The sequence below is a fragment of the Artemia franciscana genome, chromosome 17, assembly GCF_032884065.1.
Source record: "Artemia franciscana chromosome 17, ASM3288406v1, whole genome shotgun sequence".
NCBI lineage: Eukaryota > Metazoa > Arthropoda > Branchiopoda > Anostraca > Artemiidae > Artemia > Artemia franciscana.
In genome coordinates this window covers 14,628,657-14,651,214 of record NC_088879.1, presented here as the reverse complement: position 1 = coordinate 14,651,214, position 22,558 = coordinate 14,628,657, and the positions used below count along the sequence as shown (strand labels likewise).

The 22,558-nt window shown below is 34.1% G+C and overlaps 1 protein-coding gene across 3 annotated transcripts in view; it reads right to left on the bottom strand.

Annotated features, from left to right (window-relative positions):
- Positions 1-1,092: 1,092 nt before the first annotated feature.
- Positions 1,093-22,558, bottom strand: part of LOC136037903 (cubilin-like) — a 70,603-nt gene continuing 49,137 nt past the window's right edge. For all 3 annotated transcript variants that reach the window (XM_065720759.1, XM_065720758.1, XM_065720760.1), the window contains 7 exons: positions 21,467-21,589; positions 17,812-17,997; positions 15,348-15,470; positions 13,488-13,598; positions 11,617-11,728; positions 6,006-6,136; positions 1,093-1,274 (listed from right to left, as the gene is read on the bottom strand). In XM_065720759.1, coding sequence (XP_065576831.1) covers positions 1,159-1,274; positions 6,006-6,136; positions 11,617-11,728; positions 13,488-13,598; positions 15,348-15,470; positions 17,812-17,997; positions 21,467-21,589 — 902 coding nt within the window. In that variant the 3' untranslated portion in view covers positions 1,093-1,158. The remainder of the gene's footprint in view (positions 1,275-6,005; positions 6,137-11,616; positions 11,729-13,487; positions 13,599-15,347; positions 15,471-17,811; positions 17,998-21,466; positions 21,590-22,558) is intronic.

The window sequence follows — 22,558 nt, the reverse complement described above, 5'->3', positions numbered from 1 at the left end:
AACTCCTAAAAAAGTGTCAGATCAAAACAATCCGGGTTGCAGCTATAGCTATCAACTTAGTAAGAGACGATCACGTCCAATACTAAGAAATACAATAGCCCATAACTCCTAAAAAAGTGTCAGATCAAAACAATCCGGGTTGCAGCTATAGCTATCAACTTAGTAAGAGACGATCACGTCCAATACTAAGGATTGTAATAACCTGTGAAAAGAGTGTAAGATAAAAACAAGAAGTACGCTATTAGAACCGCCTTGTGTGAAATCCCTACAACATGAAATCCTTACATCTACCCACGCTAAACTAAATGTTGTTTAGAACCGGTTGAGAGTTTAGAACCTGTTGAGCATCTAGTTAAATCTAGAAACTGATCGACATTGTAACCTTTGAAATACTTATGCTTTTGGTCAGTTGTGATGGAAGTCTGTAGGAATTTAGATTACTTCAGAGTATGACCCAGCCAAAATCTTAAGAATTCTAATTTCTATCCTTTTCCATTTTGACCAATTTACAGACACTACATGTCAAATATAAAAGCGTATTTGTACGAAAAAACTAAACAAATGCCTAAATAATGTATGCGAAGTCTCTATTCATGCGCTATGAGATAGGACAATTTTAATGGAATGATATAAAATATTTCTTACAATTTTAAATGATGATCATTATATTTCATAATTTCTTGGGGGACTGTTCTTCTGTATCATAAAGAAAAATCCAGGTTTCCCAAACTATTTCTTTCAAATTTTGTTTTCCTGTCACATAGACCATGACAAAGAAAATATAAATTAGATTACCCAGTATAATGCCAGTACTTTTACCCTGTTGAATCGTTAGATAGTTTGGGTCGCTTAAACATTATAAGGAGGGAATTGAAAAATGCTTTAGAGAGACGTTAATGCACACGTTGCGCATACTTTAGTCAATTCATTTGAAAGCTTTCTTATTCGAAAGCAGGGTATGGTTTCTAGTATTTCTCAAGAAAAAACAATCAGACTAAAGTCTTACAAAACAACAAACCATAGATTAAATAAATCTAATTCATGTTAGAAAACAGCCTAAAGTCTTACAAAACAATAAAGCCTTGCATTCAATATATGTAAGTCACGTTTAATAAGCATAAATAGAGTATATACACGAAGAATGAACAAAATAGCTACTTATCGACAGATAACTTGCTTGACTCTGATTCTTAGTTGAGTGTCAGGAACGTCTGTACTATTTAACTTCAATCGGAATCGTAGTGCCTCAGCGTCTAGTGGGAATCGGACTGAAACTAAAATTTGGATTTATTGTTTAGGCAACTAAACTTTAAAAACAGATTTGGGGTCTAATTTTTCCTCTTTTAAGAAATGTCTCACTACCTAATTCTTTTCCTTCTATAGTAGTGTAGATTTCTATCCTCACTTGGTTTGACACAGTGAAAGGGGTCTTTAGCTTTGAGATTGATTTGTAACTGACTTGTAACTCACACAAATATGAATATTAATATATATCATAGACATATTCATGGACGTCAGAAATAAAGAAAAACCTATTACATACTCTTTCATAAGAATCGGTAGCCTAACCAGTTTTGACTTTGACACTGGAAAAACACTCATTCTAGGTACTAGTTGCAAAACATCACGTCATTATTTTCATTAAATATTGACTGGAACACTTTCCGATTAAATAAGGTAAGATAATGGTACTACATACCTTATCACAAGTTTCTGGCACCCCTGTTCATATACTTTTAAAAGAAAATAACTTCGCTACACAATATTAATAGAATTAAAGAGCATTAACATAGCCTCATTATTACTAGAAAAAATTCTGACGTCAAAATAGTGCATCTTAATCTCTGCATCTCTTTTGATGATGCTGATCAAAAATATGGAGTTTTGATAGATATACTATTTTGGTGTCACTTTTGCAGTAACATCTATATTCAACGTTATTTTTGACGTTCGCTATTATGACAAAAAACTCCATTACCGTAGCTCAGATAGCTCAATTGCAAATTAATGGTGAAGCTGCAGTTATAGTCAGTTCGCACAGGACCTACGCATGCTTTCAAACTCCATTGAAAGTTAGACATGAGAGAAAAAAATTAAACATAAATATGTCCAATAATATAGGAACGGATCTAGACCTGTCAAGGCCTGGGACAAGAAAAACAATTGGTGCCCTGCGGCCACCCCAGATATTGTAAAAATCAGATAATGATAATTTTCTTTCTCTAAAAAGTTAAATAAAAATACTAGTTTTTTCAACTGAAAGTCGGGAGTAACATTAAAACTTAAAATGAACAGAAAGAGTTACGTATATGAGGGGTGGGGGTTGCCCCCTCCTCAACGCCTCGCTCTTCACGCTAAAGTTTTCCGGTATTTAAAAAAGGTTACTTATTGTTCTAATTAAGTGACCCTTGTGTTTCAGGAGTCGTTCTTAAGGAATTTAGAAAAACAAATCAAACTTTAGCATAAAGAGCGAGGTATTGAGGATGGGCAATACCTCTCATATACGTAATCATTTCTGTTTGTTTTAAGTTTTAGTACTGATCCTTATTTTCAGTTGAAAAAACAAGTTTTTTTTAAATAATTTCTGATCGTTTTTTTAATAGCACCAAGATATCTGGCTCCACATCAATGAAAAAATCCACCTCCCTACGGAAACATCCTCGGGAGAATTCAATCCTGGCCAAACTCTACCCTGGACAATTACCCTTAACATTTTCACGCGTAAAATTGAATCGGTAAAGAAGAAGCAAGACAAATAAAGAAATTCCGTATAGGAATTCTGGTAAATTCCCCCAGTGCAAAATTTCCCCTGAAAAGTTCACCATTCAGAAACGTCGCTTTCCATGGAAAATTTCCCTTTCCGTGCAAAAAACAGCAGCAGAAAAATTTGTCCTACCCTCCCCACCTGAAAAAGAAAGAATGTTTCCCAATAACACATACAATACGTAAACAATGAGCCTATTTTATAGCTTAAAGATATTTCTTGAGGGGTTGTAGGGGGTGATGTATTCCCTAAAGACGTAGTTATTGGGCCTTTCAACTATACTGTACAAAATAGCTATCACAAAATTTTCATTGGACGATTTTGGGAAAAATAGTGGCATGGGATGGAGCCTTGTTACCCTCCAATTTATTGTCTCTTAAAAATAGTATTAGAATTTGTATTTCCACTAGAATGGGTCCTCTTTCGACGTTCTAGGCCCACTGGATCGATACGATGCAAAATAAAAATGAAAAACAACAAATAACGCGCATCCGTGGTCTTTTTTCTGGCAAAAATTATAAAAGTCCACATTTATGTAGATAGGAGCTTGAAACATCAACAGTAGGGTTTTTTGACTTGCTGAATTTGATGGTGTGATATGACTTCTAGAGGTCTTTCCCTCTTTTTTCGAAAATCAAACAAATTTTCTGAGGCTCGTTGCTTTTTACGGGTAAGACTAAACTTAATGAAACTTATATATTTAGAATCAGCATAATAAGTCAATTCTTTTTGCTATATTTGGTGGCAATAACATTCCGTTTCTAAGGGTTTCGGTTATTATTGAGCCGGATCGGTCCTTACTTAAAGTTCGTTACCATAAACTGTTTGATATACTCGTTTATTGTATATTTATTTAATTGTCTGCTGTCTTATGTAATATTTTTCTTATGTAAATCCTAATTGGTACAAGGTTCAAGAAAACTCCAAGTTTCTAAGATTCTTTCTTAACACAGTATACATACAATTTAAATCGTATAAATCCTCCTTATTCTGTTAGTTAAAACTTAAATTTTCGTGATTTTCTCGACATTAATGTTTTTGAATGTCTTCATATAAAAGCTTCATATAAAGCTTTGTCATGTTGTGTGTGGATTATAATCAAGTCTGTCACCTCTTGCTTGGTTGTTTTCTTTTTATGAGTAAATAAAAGAAACAAGTTTTTTAACTGAAAGTAAGCAGCAACATTAAAACTCAATACGAACAGAAATTATTCCGTATATGAAAGGGGCTGTCCATTCCTCAATGCAGGCTCAAATTTGGTTCACCGTACATAAAAATTCAAACAAAATTTGTATTTGAATTTTGGAAGATTTGTTCCGCATATGAAGGGTTGCCCCCTCCTCAATGCTTTGCTCTTTACGCTGAAGCTTTTAGCACTTTTGAAAAAAACTTCCCATTCTTATTACACAGCCCCCGTGTTTCAGTTTTAATGAACAGTCAAGCCTTAGCGTAAAGAGAAAGGTATTGAGGAGGGGGCAACCGTTCATATATGGAATAATTTCTGTCCGTTTCTCGAATAATGCCAGTAAATATGACTTACCCTCTATGGAACATGCCCCTCCCCCTCACAGAAAACTCCTCCGTGAAAATTTCATCCAATGTAAGTGCACTACCTGTCAAATCCCCTCCAGACAGTTTCATCCTCACTGAGATTTCTCCCTCCCTGTAAAATTGCTTGCGAATGATTCAGCCTGAAAAATTTTCCTCGGCATTCTTTCATTTAAATAAGACTTTAATCTCTAATCGGTTTCTCAGTCACTTCAGAAATGTCCCCTTCCACGAAAAATTATTTACCAGAAATCATAACGCGCGAAAAAGCCCCTAGATAATTTCCCCGTTACATCTCCACATTAAGATTTGGCAAAGAGAATGTAAGACAATTAAAAATAATTTCGTATATTAATTCTGTCAAATCCCCCCGATTTATCATTTCCCCTGGAATAATCACCCCCCCAGAAATTTCCCTCCAAAAGAAGATTCTACCCATAGAAATCTACCCCAATCACTGCCTCCCCTGTAAAAAAATGTCTATATACTTCAAAATAACAAATATTATACGTAAACAAAGGGCGAATATCATAACTAACAGGCCTCTCCCAATGGACTGTGGGAGTTATTTCATACTTTACACCTAAAGACACAATTATTTGATCTTTCAACTACACTGAATAAAATGGCTATCTCAAAATTTTTATCAGATAATTTTGGGGGGAAATGGGCGTGAGAGGGGGTCCAGTTGTTTTGCAATCTTTTTGGTCACTTAAAAAGGGCACTAGAGCTTTTAATATCCGTTCGATTGAGCCCTCTCTTAATATTCTAGAGCCATTGGGTTGATACAATCACCCCTGGGGAGAAAAACAAAACAAAAGCAAAAAAAGAAATAAACACAATGCGTTTAGGGAGTTTCTTTCTAAAATCACTAGATGCTACTCCATTTTCAAGGAAAGCCTTCGGGAGTGAATTTTTCAAGAAAAATATACACGGGACAATTTGCCAGATTTCTTATAAAAAAATTTATTTGTCTTACTTTTTCGTAAGAGAATCAATTTTACATATGAATACGTTCTGGGAGATTTGCACAGGTGAAATTTCCAGCCGGGAAAGAATTAGCTAGGGAATTCTTTCGTGGTAAGGGTAATAATTTTCCTCGGTAGAAATTTTCCCTGGGGAACTTTCCACGGGAGACATTTTGCATTGGAAGGGTTGGGGAGAGAAAATTACAGCAAAACAATTTCACGGTGAAAATTTTTGGTATGATTCAGAAATCATTTAGAAACTAAAAAAAAATACGTCTTTATTCAAATGGAAATAAGTGGAATTTTCCAGGTGGAATTGTCCGCAGAAAATTATACGTGAGAAATTTTTACCAAGGGTTTAATTGTCCAGGAAAATTCCCTGCAAAGTGTGTAGATTTACGCTTAGGAATTTCCCATAGAGAGGTTTTGTGTTGGGACAGGGGTGGGGAATTTTCAATGCAGGTTGGAGGTAGATTTCTCGGCAATGTTTGGAAAACGGATCAAAACCACTTTAAAAAGAACAAGTTTTTTTTCGCCTCAAAGTAAGAAGCAGCTTCAAAACTTAGGACGAACAGAGATTAGTAGATTGGTAGGAGAGCAAAGTGGTAGGAGGAAACACAGCTTTATGAATTAGTTTACTATGCGAAGATAGAAACCAAAAATGAACCATTGCTCAGCAATAAATATTGAATCTATGACTGAACTATAACTCATCTAGGACCTACCTTTTCTTCCGTTCAGACTTCCGCACATTTTATGGTCAACAATATCAAGGTAGCTGGAAGTGCAAGACCCTTCACCAGGGATTTCAAATTTTTCATAATGAAAATGAACCTTGCACACTCTCTTACTCCACCTAAAAAAAATTAATTACTAAATGACACGATTTACTTATAGGACTACCTTTTTAACACAATTAAAAATAAGAATTAAATAAGATAAATAAGAATTAAAAATAAAAATAAAAATAAGAAGAAACAAAAACACTATAGTTTTGTCCTTTTACAGAAAGTGCTGACCTTATCCCAAAATGGAGGAAAGATGATGTTTCATATTCCTCATATGGCTTCACACATGATGCATATAATTCTTTTCACGGCCAAAAACGGATAGTTTTGACTTGCACTCAAGGAAAAGCCTAAATAGGGGCTGCAAATTACAAACTTTGACCATTGTTTACATATAGTAATGGTTATTGGGGAGTGTACAGACGCTTTCAGGGGGACGTTTTCGCGTTGGGGTGGGGGTGGTTCGGGGAAAGGGGTTATGTGGGAGGATCTTTCCATCAAGGAATTTATGATTAGGGAAGAACATTTCCATGAAGGGGGACGCAGGATTTTCTAGCATTATCTAAAAAAAAACAATGAGAAAATAAATAAATAAAAAGAATTTCAACTGGAAGTAAGAAGCAGGATTTAAAATGAAAACGATCAGAAAATATTATTTATATAAGGACTTTCGTCTCCTCCACAATACCTTGGTCTTTACGCTAAAGTATTTTTAGTAATTTCAATTATTTATTCTACTGTCTTTGTGATTCAGGGGTCATTCTTAAAGGATTGGGATGAAATTCAAGCTTTCGTGTAAAGAGTAAGGTATTGACGAGGGGGAAACCCTCTTGTATACGTAATAAAAATACACAAATATAGAAGTTCGTTACGTAAGTTAATTCGCAAATTACGTATATTTATTATTAATAAAAACGTTCGTAAAAAAAAGTTCTAGTTGCTTTTTTAAGTAACCAAAAATGGGAAGGCAACTAAACCTCCTCCCCCACTTCTTTTTTTTATCAAAATAGTTAGACCAGAACTATGAGAAAGCCATTTAGCCAAAAAAATTTAATACGCAAATTTGATTTTAATTATTCATGTGTGGTGAAATCAAAACATGTATTAATTCAAAAACATGTTCAATAATGCGTTCTCGACACAACAGCCTTCACTACGAAATCTAATGCAGCAAATCAAATGTGTGTTGTCGTTATTTTCAGTTGCTTTGCCCAACTGAAGTGCTTTTAATGACGAAAGCAGCTGGTCACTTATATTACCTGTCATGCTTTTAAATGTCACACTCATTGTGATGTTTGACATGAGCGCTTTTCGTGCTTATTTTCAAGTGTCCTCGCCAAAAATTATATTTAATATATCTTAAGCCAATGGCAAAATCAGGTTTTCAGTAATACAATGAGGTTTTATTTGGCCCTAGCAACATGGTATGCAACTTTTAAAGACCTCAAAAAGGCGTTTTTATTTACATGGGAGTATCTTGTGAAAGCTGATTTTTACTGGGTTGCTCCAGATAGCTTCTTCTTGTAGAATTCAAAAGATTCTACAACAAATATTGGATGGAGTGTTTCCAAATGACGTTAAAGCTTACTAGGAAGCTTACGTTAAGTAGCTGAAACTTTAAAACAAGTTGTGCACTAAGGTCATTCTTCATTATTAATTTCAACAAGTAAAGCCATATTCTAAATACCTGTCATCATACTTTTTTGTACTTTGAAATCTTTGCCTTTTTTCCTTTTGCTGTTTTAGAACTGGGTCCCTCTCTTCAAAATTTTGGTCTCTGGAATTACTAAGAGGCCAAAAGTTTTTCATTTTGCAAAATATACTTTAAAGACAAAATTTGACTAAACATATTTTACAAAATTTAATAACAAACATTAATGATTGAAGACAGTCAAGACATTAACTAATCAAGTAGCCATCTCACGCATAGGTGAAACATAATGCACTGAAAACAGTAAAATGTCGCCAGTTAAAAAGTCGCCAGTTAATTCGGTCGAACTGGAATTCAAAAAAAAAACTTTTATAACAATAGATGCATCAAAAGAAGTTTTTTTTTTGAATTTCAGTTCGGCCGAATTAACTGGCGACTCGGCCGAATTAACTGGAATTCCAAAAAAAAACTTTTATAACAATAGATGCATTAAAAGGATTGGATTATTATCCTTATTCCAAATATATTTAACTTATCTTCCTTCTCTGTTGGTAAATGTTAAAGGCATGTCTTCAAACACATCGTGGTAGTGAACTGTAATTAAGGAGCGACTCGATCCGATATTAACCGAAATTCTAAAAAATAAAACCTTAATAACAATAGATGCATCAATAGGATTGGATTCTTATGCTTATTCCAAATATATTTAACTCATTAAGTTTAATGTTACACATCAAAACCTCAGAGCCTGAGAAAACTAGCCTAATTTTCGAAACAGGGGAAACATCCCTCAAAAGTCATAGAACCTTATTGAAAATTACACCATCAGATTCAGGGTATCAGAAAATCCTACTGTAGAGTTTCCAAGCTCCCATATTCGAAAATTTAGCATTTTGTATTATTTGCCAGAAGAAAGATCAAGAATCAAGATGAAATTATGTTTATTTTCTTTTTTCCTTTTTTTTATTCTCCCCAGGGGGGAGGTAGGGTCGCATCGAACCAAAAGCTCTAAATATTGTGAGAATACCCATTTGAATAAAAATTAAAATTTCTAGTGTCCTTTTTAGGTGACCAAAAATGGGTGGGCAACTAGCCCCCCTCCCACTTTTTTTTCACCGAAGTCGTCAGACCAAAATTTTGAGCTAGCCATTTTACTCAGTATTGTTGAAAGGTCCAATAACGATGTCTTTGGAGATGATATGAACCCCCAGAGCCCCTGGAGGGAGGTCCACCAGCTATGAAATTTGCCCATTGTTTATAAATAAAAAGCCAACACCCTTTGAAAACACCCCTTCCCTTCAATTCTTTTGCCTGAATGTACTTACCCCTTAAACTTAAAGTGGAGCTTAGTCATGTCATGCCAAAGTTAGTGAAGGGAAGTACTTCTCTGAAAATCGTGATTCTCAGGTTGCATTCACACTTGGTGGTGGAGGTCTTGTTGTGGGGCAATAGGCACACGTTGTTTCTCTTGTCTAGTGTTTCCGAAAGTGTGTCCGTAGGGCGCTAAAGGGCTGTGCAATTTTTAGTGAATCGCTGTTGACTGCAGATGATCTCAAGGCATAAAATGTAACAGCTGATAGAATAAAATAGATATTAAATCAGAGGGTTTGTGAATCGATTTTTCACGTTATTATATACTGTGACATGTAAGGATAGGCCCACATTGCCATGACAACCAAAAGTGTAAGACGTCATCCCATTCTAAGCGAACCCATCTGTGTGAGCCAACCTGTGACTTACCTCTCAGGTATACATTTTACTGTTTTCAGTGCATTATATTTCACCTATGCGTGAGATGGCTACTTGATTAGTTAATGTCTTGACTGTCTTCAATCATTAATGTTTGTTATTAAATTTTTCAAAATATATTTAGTCAAATTTCGTCTTTAAAGTGTATTTTCCAAAATGGAAAACTTTTGGACTCTTAATAATTCCAGAGCCCAAAATTTTGAAGATAGGGACCCAGTTCTAAAACAGCAAAAGGAAAAAAGGCAAAGATTTCAAAGTACAAAAAAGTATGATGACAGGTATTTAGAATATGGCTTTACTTGTTGAAATTAATAATGAAGAACGACCTTAGTGGACAACTTGTTTTAAAGTTTCAGCTACTTAATGTAAACTTCCTATTAAGCTTGAACGTCATTTGGAAACACTCCATCCGATATTTGTTGGAGAATCTTTTGAATTCTACAAGAAGAAGCTATCTGGAGCAACCGAGTAAAAATCAGCTTTCACAAGGTACTCCCATGTAAATAAAAACGCCTTTTTGAGGTCTTTAAAAGTTGCATACCATGTTGCTAGGGCCAAATAAAACCTCATTCTATTACTGAAAACCTGATTTTGCCATTGGCTTTATATTTATTAAATATAATTTTACATTCTTGTAGATAGGAGCTTAAGACCTCTACAGCAGGGATCTGATAGTAGCTAAATCTTATAGTGTGATTTCCATTAAGACTTCTTGACTTTTTGGTGGTGTTTTCCCCATTTTTCCAATATGATACAAATTTTTCAGGCTCGTAGCTTTTGATGAATAGCCTTAAGTCTAATGCACTTTATATATTTAGAATTGGCATTAAAGACCAGTTCTTTAGGTTATACTGATTGTTATCAAAATTCCTGTTTTTTAGAGTTTTGTTTTGGTCATTACGCTGGGGTACTCCGTAATTACTGTTTGTTGCAGTGAATAGTCCGACAACAAAAGCACTCCAAATCCTTTTTAGTTCACTAAAGCTTGTACCATTCCGTAAAAAAAATGTAGAAAATGAGAAATTAATTGATTTGGATTCAGATATTTATAACTTCACCAAAAATATGCAACACAACCACATTGTATTAAAAACTCAAGAGCCAAATAAATGGCGAAAGTTCTGTGGGTAGTTTGGTCTTTGAACCCTCTTTTAACATAAAAATATTCAATAGATAATAACACAAAAATTAATTTACTTATTATGTCACAAAAATGAAGAAATGATTAATCTTGAAAAAAAGTTTGAATTTTTTTTCTCGTCACAATATACCAACCTCCCCCCACCCCACCTTCATGCTTCCCAGAGTCCCGTCCCAAAAACTACAAATTTTGACCACCTTTTTCAATAAGAAATTCTTCTTCTTTATTTAAAAATTAAGCTTTCAGTCGCTTTAATACGAGGGCCATTGCCATTCCATACTGAAACAGCATTGCTTTTAACAGCAAATCACGACCTCATTGACAGTTGTATGACCTTGTGTTGACTAATCGACATCTTACGACCTTCATAGTAGACCCTAGTCCAGTATGGGCAACTTAGAGTAGGGCAACGTAAGACCAGAGTGATTAGAGTAGGACAACATTTCATGGACCAGATGATCAACGTTTCTCGTGCTATATTCAATGCAGGATTCGGGGAAAACATATTGCAGAAGTACTAAAGGTACAACTAATTTCAACACAGAAGCACAAAAACTGACTGCTGGTTGTCACCCTATTGTCCAATATCCAAAACACCAAACTTTTTATAATGTTCAACAGTATGTTCACACAGGTATGTCCACCAAAGTATGTTCACCAGGTATATTCACACAGGTATGTTCACCGTCACAATTCACCAAACACTCACTGCTTTGGAATGACACTTCCTTAATAAAACGTGCCTTTTGTAGGATGAATAGGTGACGTGGTCTTCGTTATTATTTATGTACAAGAAAGAAGCTATATTTTATTCAGCGACACACTTTAACTTCTAAGATTTTTTATTTATTTATTTAATTCCTTCGAGTGAAAATTTTTCTGCAAAAAGCATTAAAACCTCATTTTCACTCTCCTGTTAAGTACGCCTGCAAAGTAGGCTTGTTTTGGGCACGAAAACAAAAAGTTGGGTTAAAAGAATCGGTAATAATATAGGAATAAAAACAAACCTTCTTATGATGAAATCACACAATAGTTCACCACTAGAATGTGACGCATTTCCTTGAAATACAAAATATCCAGAAGGAGACCAAATTGATTGCGAGCACTGTGATTGGAAATCTAATAGAAAAAAAAAGAATTATGAGGTTGAATTAAACATTGTCAATGGATCCTGATCCGATACTGGTGTTCACTAATTTTTTTCTTCACTCTTCCCCTTCTTTTGCTACTTGTTCTTTTGCTAAGTAGCATACTTGCTGTTTGTTTCAGAAAATAAGGGAAATATTTTAAATCTAATGAGCCGCCTTCCAAGTTTATGTGATAGCCATTTGATACGAAGTGGCAGATGAAAAATTTATTTGGCCTATTCCTGACCTTTTTAGAGAAAGTTAATATCGTTTTTATGGCACTTGGTATTTACCAAGTGACAAATAGCGACCGTAAATTCTGTCGGTCTGTCGGTCTTGGTTTTGCTTGTTCCAGGCACTTCCAGATAAGCTAGGACGATGATATTTGGCGGGTGTATCAGGAACCAGGTCAGGTTAAATTAGAAATAGTTGTTTCCCTGATTCGACCATCTGGGGAGGTGTGGGGGGACGGTTAATTCGGAAAAATTAGAAAAAATGAGGTATTTTTAACTTACGAACAGGTGATCGGATCTTAATGAAATTCGATATATAGAAGTATATTGTGTATCAACGCTTTTATTTCAAATCCTGACCTGATCTGGTGAGATTAGGAGGAGTTGTAGGGGAAAACCTAAAATCTTGGAAAACGCTTAGAGTGGAGGGATCGGGATGAAACTTGGTGGGAAGAATAAGCACAAGTCCTAGATATGTGATTGACATAACCGGAACAGATCAAAGATCCGCTCTCTTTGGGGAGTTGGGGGGAGGGTTAATTTTGAAAAACTAGAAAAAAATGAGGTGTTTTTAGATTACGAAGGAGTGATCAGATCTTAATGAAACTTCATATTTAGAAGGACCTTGTAACTAAGATCTTTTATTTTAAGTCCCCACCGGATCCAGCATCATTAGAGCGAGTTGGGGGGGACCGGAAATATTGGAAAAGGCTTAGAATGGAGAGATCAGGATGAAACTTGGTGGGAAGAATGAGCACAAGTCCAAGATACGTGACTGACATAACCGGACAGGATCCGCTCTCTTTGAAGGAGTTGGAGGGCGCGGGTAATTCAGATAGATCTTAATGGAATTTGATATTTAGATGGATCTTGTGCTTCAGAGCTTTTATTTTAAATCCTGACCAGATCCGGTAACATTGGGATAGTTGGAGGGGGAAACTTGAAATCTTGGAAAGCGTAAAAATTGAGGTATCTTTATCTTACGAATGGGAGTTTAAGCACATTTCTGTACGTTTTATGTTCTATTTTTTCATTCTTAACTTTTTCTGTTGGTTTAAATTTGACCTCTTAAATGAGCTGATTTATAAGGTTTTAAACAAGATATCTTTTTTTTACCCTTCAAGGTATTTCAAATTTAAGAATCGTCTCCAGAAATCATTTTGATAGCAAATGACTCCAGAAGGCATTTTGTCAGCAAATCCTCTCTTCGTCACAAAAGAAAGAATAAACGATGCAAAAATCTATCGAGGGTTCATGGGTTTACTAATAAACAGGACCAATTCCTACAGCTCAAGTCCAGTATACATACTAGCCTATCCTCCCATGTAAATTGAATGATGCAAACACCTCGAAATAATGTCAAAACAACAAAATATAGCTATAGCTACTCAAAAAAATTTTTTGAACTTCAATCCCCTGAAATCTCCCAATAAAAAATATCGAAAAAGCATTTTAAAAGTTTTTATATAGCATGAAAAGAATATTTCCAATCGTAATACTTAGTCAAATTAAACTCACCAGTATCGCAAAGACCTTGATTATATGATATATTCCAGACTCCCTTTTGACCTTCATTCACTTTGTAAGGAATTATGACTTCTTTAGAATCATAAGTATATGCAACATCAACTGAAAAAGAAAAAAAAATCTGAATTGTTTGCAGTTCCAAAACATTTTGAGATTTAAAGACCTATCTACCGTGTCCACCCTTACTTAGGGTGGAGAAGAAAATTACACAAGTTACTTAGGTTAGAAGAAAAACGATACACAGCCACACATAAAGTATCCTGCCTTTCTAATAAAAGAAAAAGGGGTTCTATCCTTCAGCCACCCCACTCTCTCGCTTACTTTCTTCGAGCATGATTATTTCTCTTGTCAGAACTAGTTCTTAAACCATATCCACAAAAAAACTATCTTGACCTATTGAATCAAAACACACTTTTTACATTTGGGTTATCAAAGGGATGTATTAGCAATATCCTAGCAACGCCTTAGGGTATTAAGCTGAAAATTCAAGGGCTACTAATATTACAACCACTTTCGCTATTACATATAGTACTACTACTGCTACTGTTCCTACTATTATCGAAGTAAATTAACATAGTTTAAGTGCATCCAGGTTGTCAAAATAGACCTGGATGTTGCAAAATCCAGGCGGGATGTTTACTGGTATGTAGAAACATATGTAGATACTCTTTGGGAAAGTTTATGTTACTTTCAAACTAAATAAAAGGGCACCTATGTACATACTGGTTGTCAAAAAGATTCGTCTCAGCAATATTCCAAGAACGACTGAGGATACCGTGTTGAAACTTTCAAGACTACTACTACTACTACTTCTGCTCTTGCTATTGAACTAAATCAAAAGACTTTTGGTCATCCAGGTTGTTGAGAATGCATAGATGTATTGTCTTAGGAGTAGAGTTGGGCGTTCGCTTTTATTTTTCAGGGAAAGTTGAAGTGCCAAACTAAATCAAAACATACCATGTGTACCCAGATTTTCAAAAGTACGCATATTATTAACAATTGCTGAAAAATTTGGTCCTGCATTTAAATAGTAAGCCAAAACTTGGATTTATACCAAGAAAAGCCAAAACATTTAAAATATTATTTTCTTAACCAGTTACAAAAACTATATCAATTGAAACTATATAAAAACAAACAGAACTTTAAATTCAAAAGCTTTTTCCACAAAAAAGTTTTTCAAAGAAAAACAAAGAGCTACATTAAATCAAAGATGAACAGAAATAAATTCAAATAATTTTTCAAGCGTAAGGCCACAAAAAAAAATCAATAAATAAATGAAACCCGAAAAGGACAAAACATACAATAAATAACCAAGTCAAACTCAATACGAGTAGAAGCTGGGAGGAGTAGGAGTGACCCCCCTGTGCCTTCTGAAGACCAATACATAATTTACACTTTACAGAAAATAAAACAAATTTTAATATTTTTCTCTTTTTTTACTTTAATTAGCCATAATGGATAAGATTTTCAGGATTGAATATCACAATATATATTAAACTTTCAATCCACATTCAATTCTTTTTAGTAATCTTGGCAATGATAATGTTTTTTTTGATAGTATGAGAAATTCATCTAGAATTGTTTAAATTATGTTTTGGTCTTTTGAAAACATGGGTGATGACACACCCCATACACCACCATGCCAACAAAGTGGAATATTGTGTTTTTCGATTCTAAGAAGGGAAATAGTTTAGGTGGCTATGACTAGTTACAATTATGCTTCTCAAAATATTTTAAGAGACATAAGGTCATCTTTATTAAAAAGAAAGCCAAATTTCATACCATCTGAAATTTAAATTTCTAAAACATGATTTCTGGTGAAGAGATTGCTCAAGGCAGCATATAATTTACCTGATGATCCATCAAGCTGTCGTCCACAAAACTGTCGTCCTTCCAAAGAAACAAAATTTTTCGTACAATTTGTAGACGGTGTCAAGTAAAAATTATGGAAATGGAGGTGCAAACCACAGTAGCCTAAATAGAAGAAAACAATGACATAAGATTTAAAATTATAGAGGAAATAGGGGAAATATGGAAAAATCCAGCATAGACCATCATGAGTTGACTTCATCAAAACAATTCCATTATGGCCAGGGAGTAAATCAAACTTACCTATGCATAATATTGCAGTCAGTATATGCTTTACTCTTATGCTGGAAGCTTTTTACAAACATATTTGCTTTCTATTGATATTTACGCTTGGCAATTTTTGGCATAAGGTCGTGTCTTTTCAAAGCCCTTTAGTTTATCTGTTAAAGAACCAAAGCTATTGAAAAAAAAACACTTTTTTTCTAAAAAAAAATAAATCACAAACAGTGTAATGGTGCCATGGCTAAACCTGAAATTTTTTTATTTAATAAAGATTTCTTTAAAAAATAAAAAGCAATTGAATTTAGTATGTTTGTGGTCGTGACTATAATCGTTATTTTTGATAATAAGGAATTCTGACACTGACACAGTCTTGTTCAGCTAGTTTGATGCATATAATTTTTTAGTTTTGTCGCAGGAAATGTTCACTGATTTATTCATTTTTGGAGATTTCTTTTTCGCTGTGTTAATTCACTTCTCCTGTTAATAGAGTAGCCCAGATTTATTATTGTTGTCATTATTGTATATTCTTAGGATAAGCAAAATTACATGAGAACTTAAAGCTTTGTATTGATTTGACTTAATTTAAAAATTTAGTTCTTTTTTTATGTTGAAAATGATACCAATGACCTCTAAGTAACCATGCTTTACATTTAAATTTATTTAAATCATTTCATTTAAATTTTTCCAGTCCATTAGACAAAAGTATGGAATATTTTAGTCCATTTGATGGTATACGATATGCTTAAAAAGTGTCGTCATTACGATGCCTTTGACATCGTCAACGACCATAGAGCATATTTTCAACCGTCAGATGTGGAAACGCTTTGTAAACTAACACAGAGATCACAATTAGTTTCTAATTCAATAATACAGACGAAAGAAATCAAGACGAAAAATTTACTATATCTTTAAAACAATGTTTTCGACGATATATGTGTCTGCTAACTGCGGAAATTATTAATAAGCCAACACAGACAGTAGAATAGTTCAAAACATTGTTTTATGACTGAATATTTTTCAAAAAGTAGGGTTCTTTTTCGATATCGCCTTTTCCTCCATAGAATATTTGGCAAGGCCTTATGAACAGAGCCTTTCCTAGGGTTGGTGGTGCCCAGAGAAAAATTGATTAAAGTGCCCCCTCCCGACTCAAATATAAACAAAACCCAGCCACCCCCAGCTATGGCACCCAGGACAGCTGACCTGGCCAACTTACCCCTAAGAATGGCTTTTCTTATGAATATGAGTGTGGTGGGTTTGAATCCTGAATTTCCTAACTTCAGGCCCAACTTTAGTGAGAACCAAATTTTACAACTGTAGCTGAGAGAAAAGTACAATATTCCTAAGGAAAACAATTACCCTTTATAGAATTTGTTCAAACCAAGAGTATTTTGTCGCGAATGGTAAGCTTGACTTTAAACTTCAGATTTATTTAATAAATTGCAAAAAATGATGAAACTCAATAATCTGACTGAAGCAAAATATTTGACAAGGCGTAAACTGTTCTAGAAAAAATATTTTTCCACGCGGGGTTTACTGGACTTGCTTCCATACTGGACTTCCAGTATGGGAAGGAGTCCAACAAATCCTAAAAACCCAAGAAATCCAAGAGTGGCAAGCCCAAATGGACACATCTATGTCTTTGAAATCTATGTCTTTGAAGTTTGATTCCCAAGCTAAAGAGTGTTGGTGGGGAGGGGGGGGGGAGTTTAATTTTAAATTTGGGTTGAATAGAGAGGATTTGAAGAGTTTTTGTTGTCGATGGGGGATACTTTGGATTTAGGAGAGAGACGAAAATTCTTGGGAAAGTTTAGGTTGACAGCCAATCCCTAATTTTGCCCTATATGTGTGCTATTAAATAGTTGAGGAGTGCGTGTGCTATTAAATAGTTGTTTAAGTTCCTTCGTGCAGGGATTGAACATAGGGAATTATGTTTGAGGAGACAGTTTGTTAGTATTTTAGTATTAGGATTGTTGTTGTCAGTCCAAAATGTTGATCTTGTGATTTTTTTTAATTGGCTTGTATAATTTAAAGCTGTATTTTGTTCTTCGAACTTTATTTGTAGTTGTATTTTGTTTTGCTATGACCCACAGGGTTTTGAAATAAATCTTGTCTTATATCATAAGACTAAAGCCTGAAGGGTCCAATATTCAAAGAAAGTTTAAATTCTGACTAGAATTAAGATCCTTCTTTTATACAAAGGCAAAAAAAAAGAAAATTAAACCACCTTTGCTTTTGTGAAAAATGTAGCGACAGTTTTTTCCATGATCATTTCTGTTTGCATCTATGTAGTTCAATACTATGTGGCCATTTGTGTCAAATAAATTTTTTTCACATTCTTCTGCTTTTAATGGTTCTGCTAAAACAGGAATAATATCCGAACGCAGCGGTCCTTGCAAGAGTGATGGTGGAACTGAAAAGGAAGTAACTAATATTAAAATCATGACCCCAGGTTTTACCTAAATTCTCATGTTGAAAATAGGAAAAGGCAAAAGGCAAAAGGCAAATTAAATGTTGCATAGCATCAATATAAAAAGTGTCAAATAGGGAAGATATTCCCCAAGAACACAAAAAAAAACACAACGAAGTCATAAAATTAGTACACAAAAGTATAGGTATGTAGATTAAAAAAAAAGGTTAGTCAGCAATAAGCAACACAGTAATAAGAGAACCTAGATGGAAGTTATAATTTTTCTCATGGAAACCAATCGCTTATTCTATTTTTTTGATTTTCTAATAGTTATAATTCAGTTATAATTTATTTATAAGTCTCTTGGCTAAAAACAAAAAAAAATTTGGGGGTGGGGGAGAGAGGAAGCTGCAACCATCAGAGTAACAAATGCTCAATATATTCATTGAGAAACCCAATGAACCAAATTAAAATTCCAATTATTGCCACAAAATATTTCAGAAGAGATATATTTTGTTTATCTCCCATTATAATTTTCCTATCCTAGCAGTTCCAAGTTGAAATTTCATCATCTTGCTCCTACATTTCGAGTCAATTTTGTCACACAAAAAGAATTTGTAATTTAACATATAACCTTCCCTAATACCCAAAATTAAATAATAAATTATTAAAATGCGTAACATTTCGGATTTTAGCAGCTTCTTGAAGCAAGCAAATCGAAACCTAATTTCGTCCGTTTTTTTCTGGGTTTTTTGAGGGGTATTTCATCCAGCTCAACCAGTGTCGACCAAGCTTCAACTGGGTACCTGGGCAAATCTCTTGGGAAAAGCATCGGAGGATTTGCCCCCGATCATACATTTTACTCCCAATAAAAGACAGGGAATCAGGAAATCGGTACCTACGCTACAAAGACTATTAGTCAGCATGCGAAAACGTTTTTGAGCCAAGTTTAAGGAAATTACTCAAAAACGTAGAACTATGATAAACGTGTATGAGTATTGCTTATTGCGATGTGTTGTTAGTGATGGTGATAGTAGAGGTAATTTATGGTGGCGGTGATTTGGACGGTATCTCTTTTTTAGTTTTGATCTTAATTTCTTCACATGTATATTGGACACTTTCTAAAAATGTATATTGTACACTTTTTTCTCTTTCTTTCTCAGTTTATTCAACATCATAAAGAAATTCATGAGACGTAATAAAAAGTGAAGCTCTGAACAGAATGGGACATTCGAAAGTATTGTGTAGCTCTGCTGGTCAGGGATAGCTTGGCTTTGTTGCGACACATTAACAAAACATGAATAGTAAATAACTTATATCTAACGTTCCTGTTATTAGGACAAGCCTGAACTTTACGGTTTTATTTCACAGCATCACTTAGAAATTCATGAGACTGAAAAAAAGTTAAACCTTGAACAGACTGGGGCAGAGGAGATTTTTGCTTAGCTCTACTGGCCTTGGGCAGCTTGGCTCTATTGGGACACATTAAAAGAATAATAAATAACTTATATCTAATTCTCCCACTTTAACGACTAGCCTAAACTTAACTGTTTTTATTTCATTTAATATAAAGAAGAAAATTTTAATCCATTGATTTTACTTAGTGACATAAACGAAATCTACTGATCAAGGCAATAGGGAATTTTTGAATTCACTAGCAACAGAAAAGTAAGTTCTATTGTGGTTCATTATTATGAACCAGAATAAAAATCAATGAGGAAATTCATTCCTACTATAGGGTATTTTATTGCACTTAAAGATTATTTAGTTTAATTGCCATTCCTTAAAAAAAAGAATAAAAGAATTTGTCGGAACCGAATTAAAAAAATACACGGTGCGGAGGACAGGGGATTTGTCAAGCTTCTGGTGCTTTTTGGGTGAGAACTAAGGGTAAGGGAAGTAATCCAAATTAACTTTCAGTTACCCAATACCTTCCTATCTCTTTTGGGGATAAGTATTTCATCTTTTCATCTTAAGAAGAATGTTTTATTGTCTTTGGAATCTCCATTAGTAACCCTGACAAAATTTTATAGTTAAAATCTATAAAAAAAAATAGAAGCAGATTTTGTGTGATTCTGCAAAATGTTTTGAAAATCGATAAATGTGTAAAATTTGAATCAGACGTAGCTAAAGTTTTTTGTCCCAGATAGAATTTTTGTCTTAAGCAAAATTTACTGCACCTATAGATTTTAAGTTGAGTTAAAGTTCTAACCATACGCAAATCGAATTTATCTAGATATTAAAAATAATTAGAATAAGCTAAGCTTGATTCAATTCTATATTTAAAATATTTCTCTTTGCGGAAAAAAGAGATTATAATTGAATCAAATAAGAGCGGTATCCTCATCCCTTAAACCTCTCAATAGACTAAAGTGCCATTTGCGCTTCCCCGAAAACAAAGTCATATATTTTCAAAAAGTATTTATTTCTAGTTTGATGTGTGGTGGATTAGCATAAGTGCTTTCTACCTTTTTATATTCACAGCATGAATGAATAGCAAACCAATTGGCTAAACAAAACTTACAAAAGTACGCCATCCTTTAGTTTTTAGAAAAGTTAGTATCCTAGCCTTTGAGAAGTTTTAAGTATGGCAACACCACGCTTGTCTGTGGTGATAGTTTTTTTTTAGAACATATAGAAATAGTTGGCTATAAAATACTTTTAAGATACCTAGCTTTTACCAAAGTTCAAAGGACTCTCAACCTTGTAGGAGTTTTGAAATAAGATACGACTGTCCATAATTATGTTAATCGATGCTTGTTTTAAGTTTGGCTGCATGGTTAGATGTAACTACCAGCCTTTTTAAGTTACATTTCATCATTCTTAGCTATGTCTGCTCAAATTAGGCTTCATATGTAAAGTAGATAATATATGCACTTTAATTCTAAAAATGACGTGTCAAACTCTCATTTTATCCTACTATCACAGAGGGCAGCATTTCAGCTATGTTTTGCCGATGGATGATGGAGAGAACTCCACGCTGTTAATTTGCAACGTAATCATTATAAAGCCCGAGTTGATTTTTTTTTTTGTTGCAGGGGTTTTTGGTAGTAGTAGAACACAAAAACTAAATGAAATTAATCCCTGGGAGGCATATGAAAATCTGAATTTTAAGTATAGGAGACGAATCATAGAGGCAACCTTTTATTTTAGAATCAGGCTTGTAGATAATATTATATTATCATCACCAAAGAAATAATTGCTCAAATATAGTTTTCCAATTTTATCTTGGATAACTTTTTAGCTTGTTTTAGAGTCATTTCAATCATTGAAAGTGGATATAAATATCAACATTAATTATTTGAAAAAGAGTACCGATTGCACTTAAAATTATGACTTTTTAGGATTGGGTTGCAATCTACCCAACAGTTAGCATTAATTACCTGAAAACAATATTTTAGTTTGTTTCACCTTTAAGAACTTTGCTCCAGAACATCCCAAAGAACTCATCATAAGTATGTGGGCTACTCACCAATCGTACTCGAACATCCAAGATCCACCTGTTGAACTTGTATCATAAAACCTGGAGCCCCTTCATCTTCTTCGTCGGCAGTAAATGTAACTTCCAATGTGTCAGAAATCACATCAAATGCAACTAAAACAAAAATAAAAGACATGTATGATTTAGAAATAGTTTATTCATATACTGTTCGTGAAGATTGTGGTTCAAGTCTTTCAATGTCTGTTAACCTCAAGACTGGCACTACTAAAATGCCAGAAGAAAAAATAAAAAGTAATTTTGGAGTAAATACAAAAAAAAAAACAGAATAATTTGTTCTATTCCGAAATAACACGTGCAAGAAGAGTTGAAAATTGAAAAAAAATATATTTTTAAAAACCATTAATCGCTCTTTCCAGTTTGCAGCTAATTCCAACTTGTAGCTCAACGGGCTCTCCTTTTTCTAAGGCTTCAAAAACTTTCACAAGCTTGGTAAGTTCTTCTAAATAAGCTTGAGTAAACTCTTTCCTGAAGTCAATGGAAGAAGTTACAGTTCCAATGTTCTCTCCGTTTGGTTAAATTTGTTTTTAACAATTTGAGAAATTTGTTTTTCATGACAGAACTAGATGCACTAAGGATCGTTTTCAAGATACTTTGTTCCCCTCAAAAAGTGCACTTTGCTTCCCCTCAAAAAGTGCTTTAAGGCATATTGAAAAAGAGCAAAAAAGTAGCCTTGCCCGCCATTCAGCAACCAAAAAGCGAGCTTTGCCAGGTTTTGTTGTTTCTCTCCGATTGTCGACTCATTATCTACCAAAAATTCGACCACCAAATTTCTGGTCACTTGGAATTTGGTTCTTGCATGATTGTTATCGCTATCATAAGCGATAGCAAGGGACAGATTTTTCTTTTTTTCTTAGTTTGTATATTTTAGAAATCTTTTATTTCTATAAAAACTGAAAATAAAATTTTCAATTTTACGTCATAAGGGATTTGTCAATGTCACAATAGTTTGAATTATTTTTGGCTTTCAGCAAAGCGCTAATGGTGCAACAGCCCTTAGAAGATTTAGAAGAGAATAGTATTCCTATTCTTTTTTCTAGTAGTTTTTCGATTTAAGTTAAATTT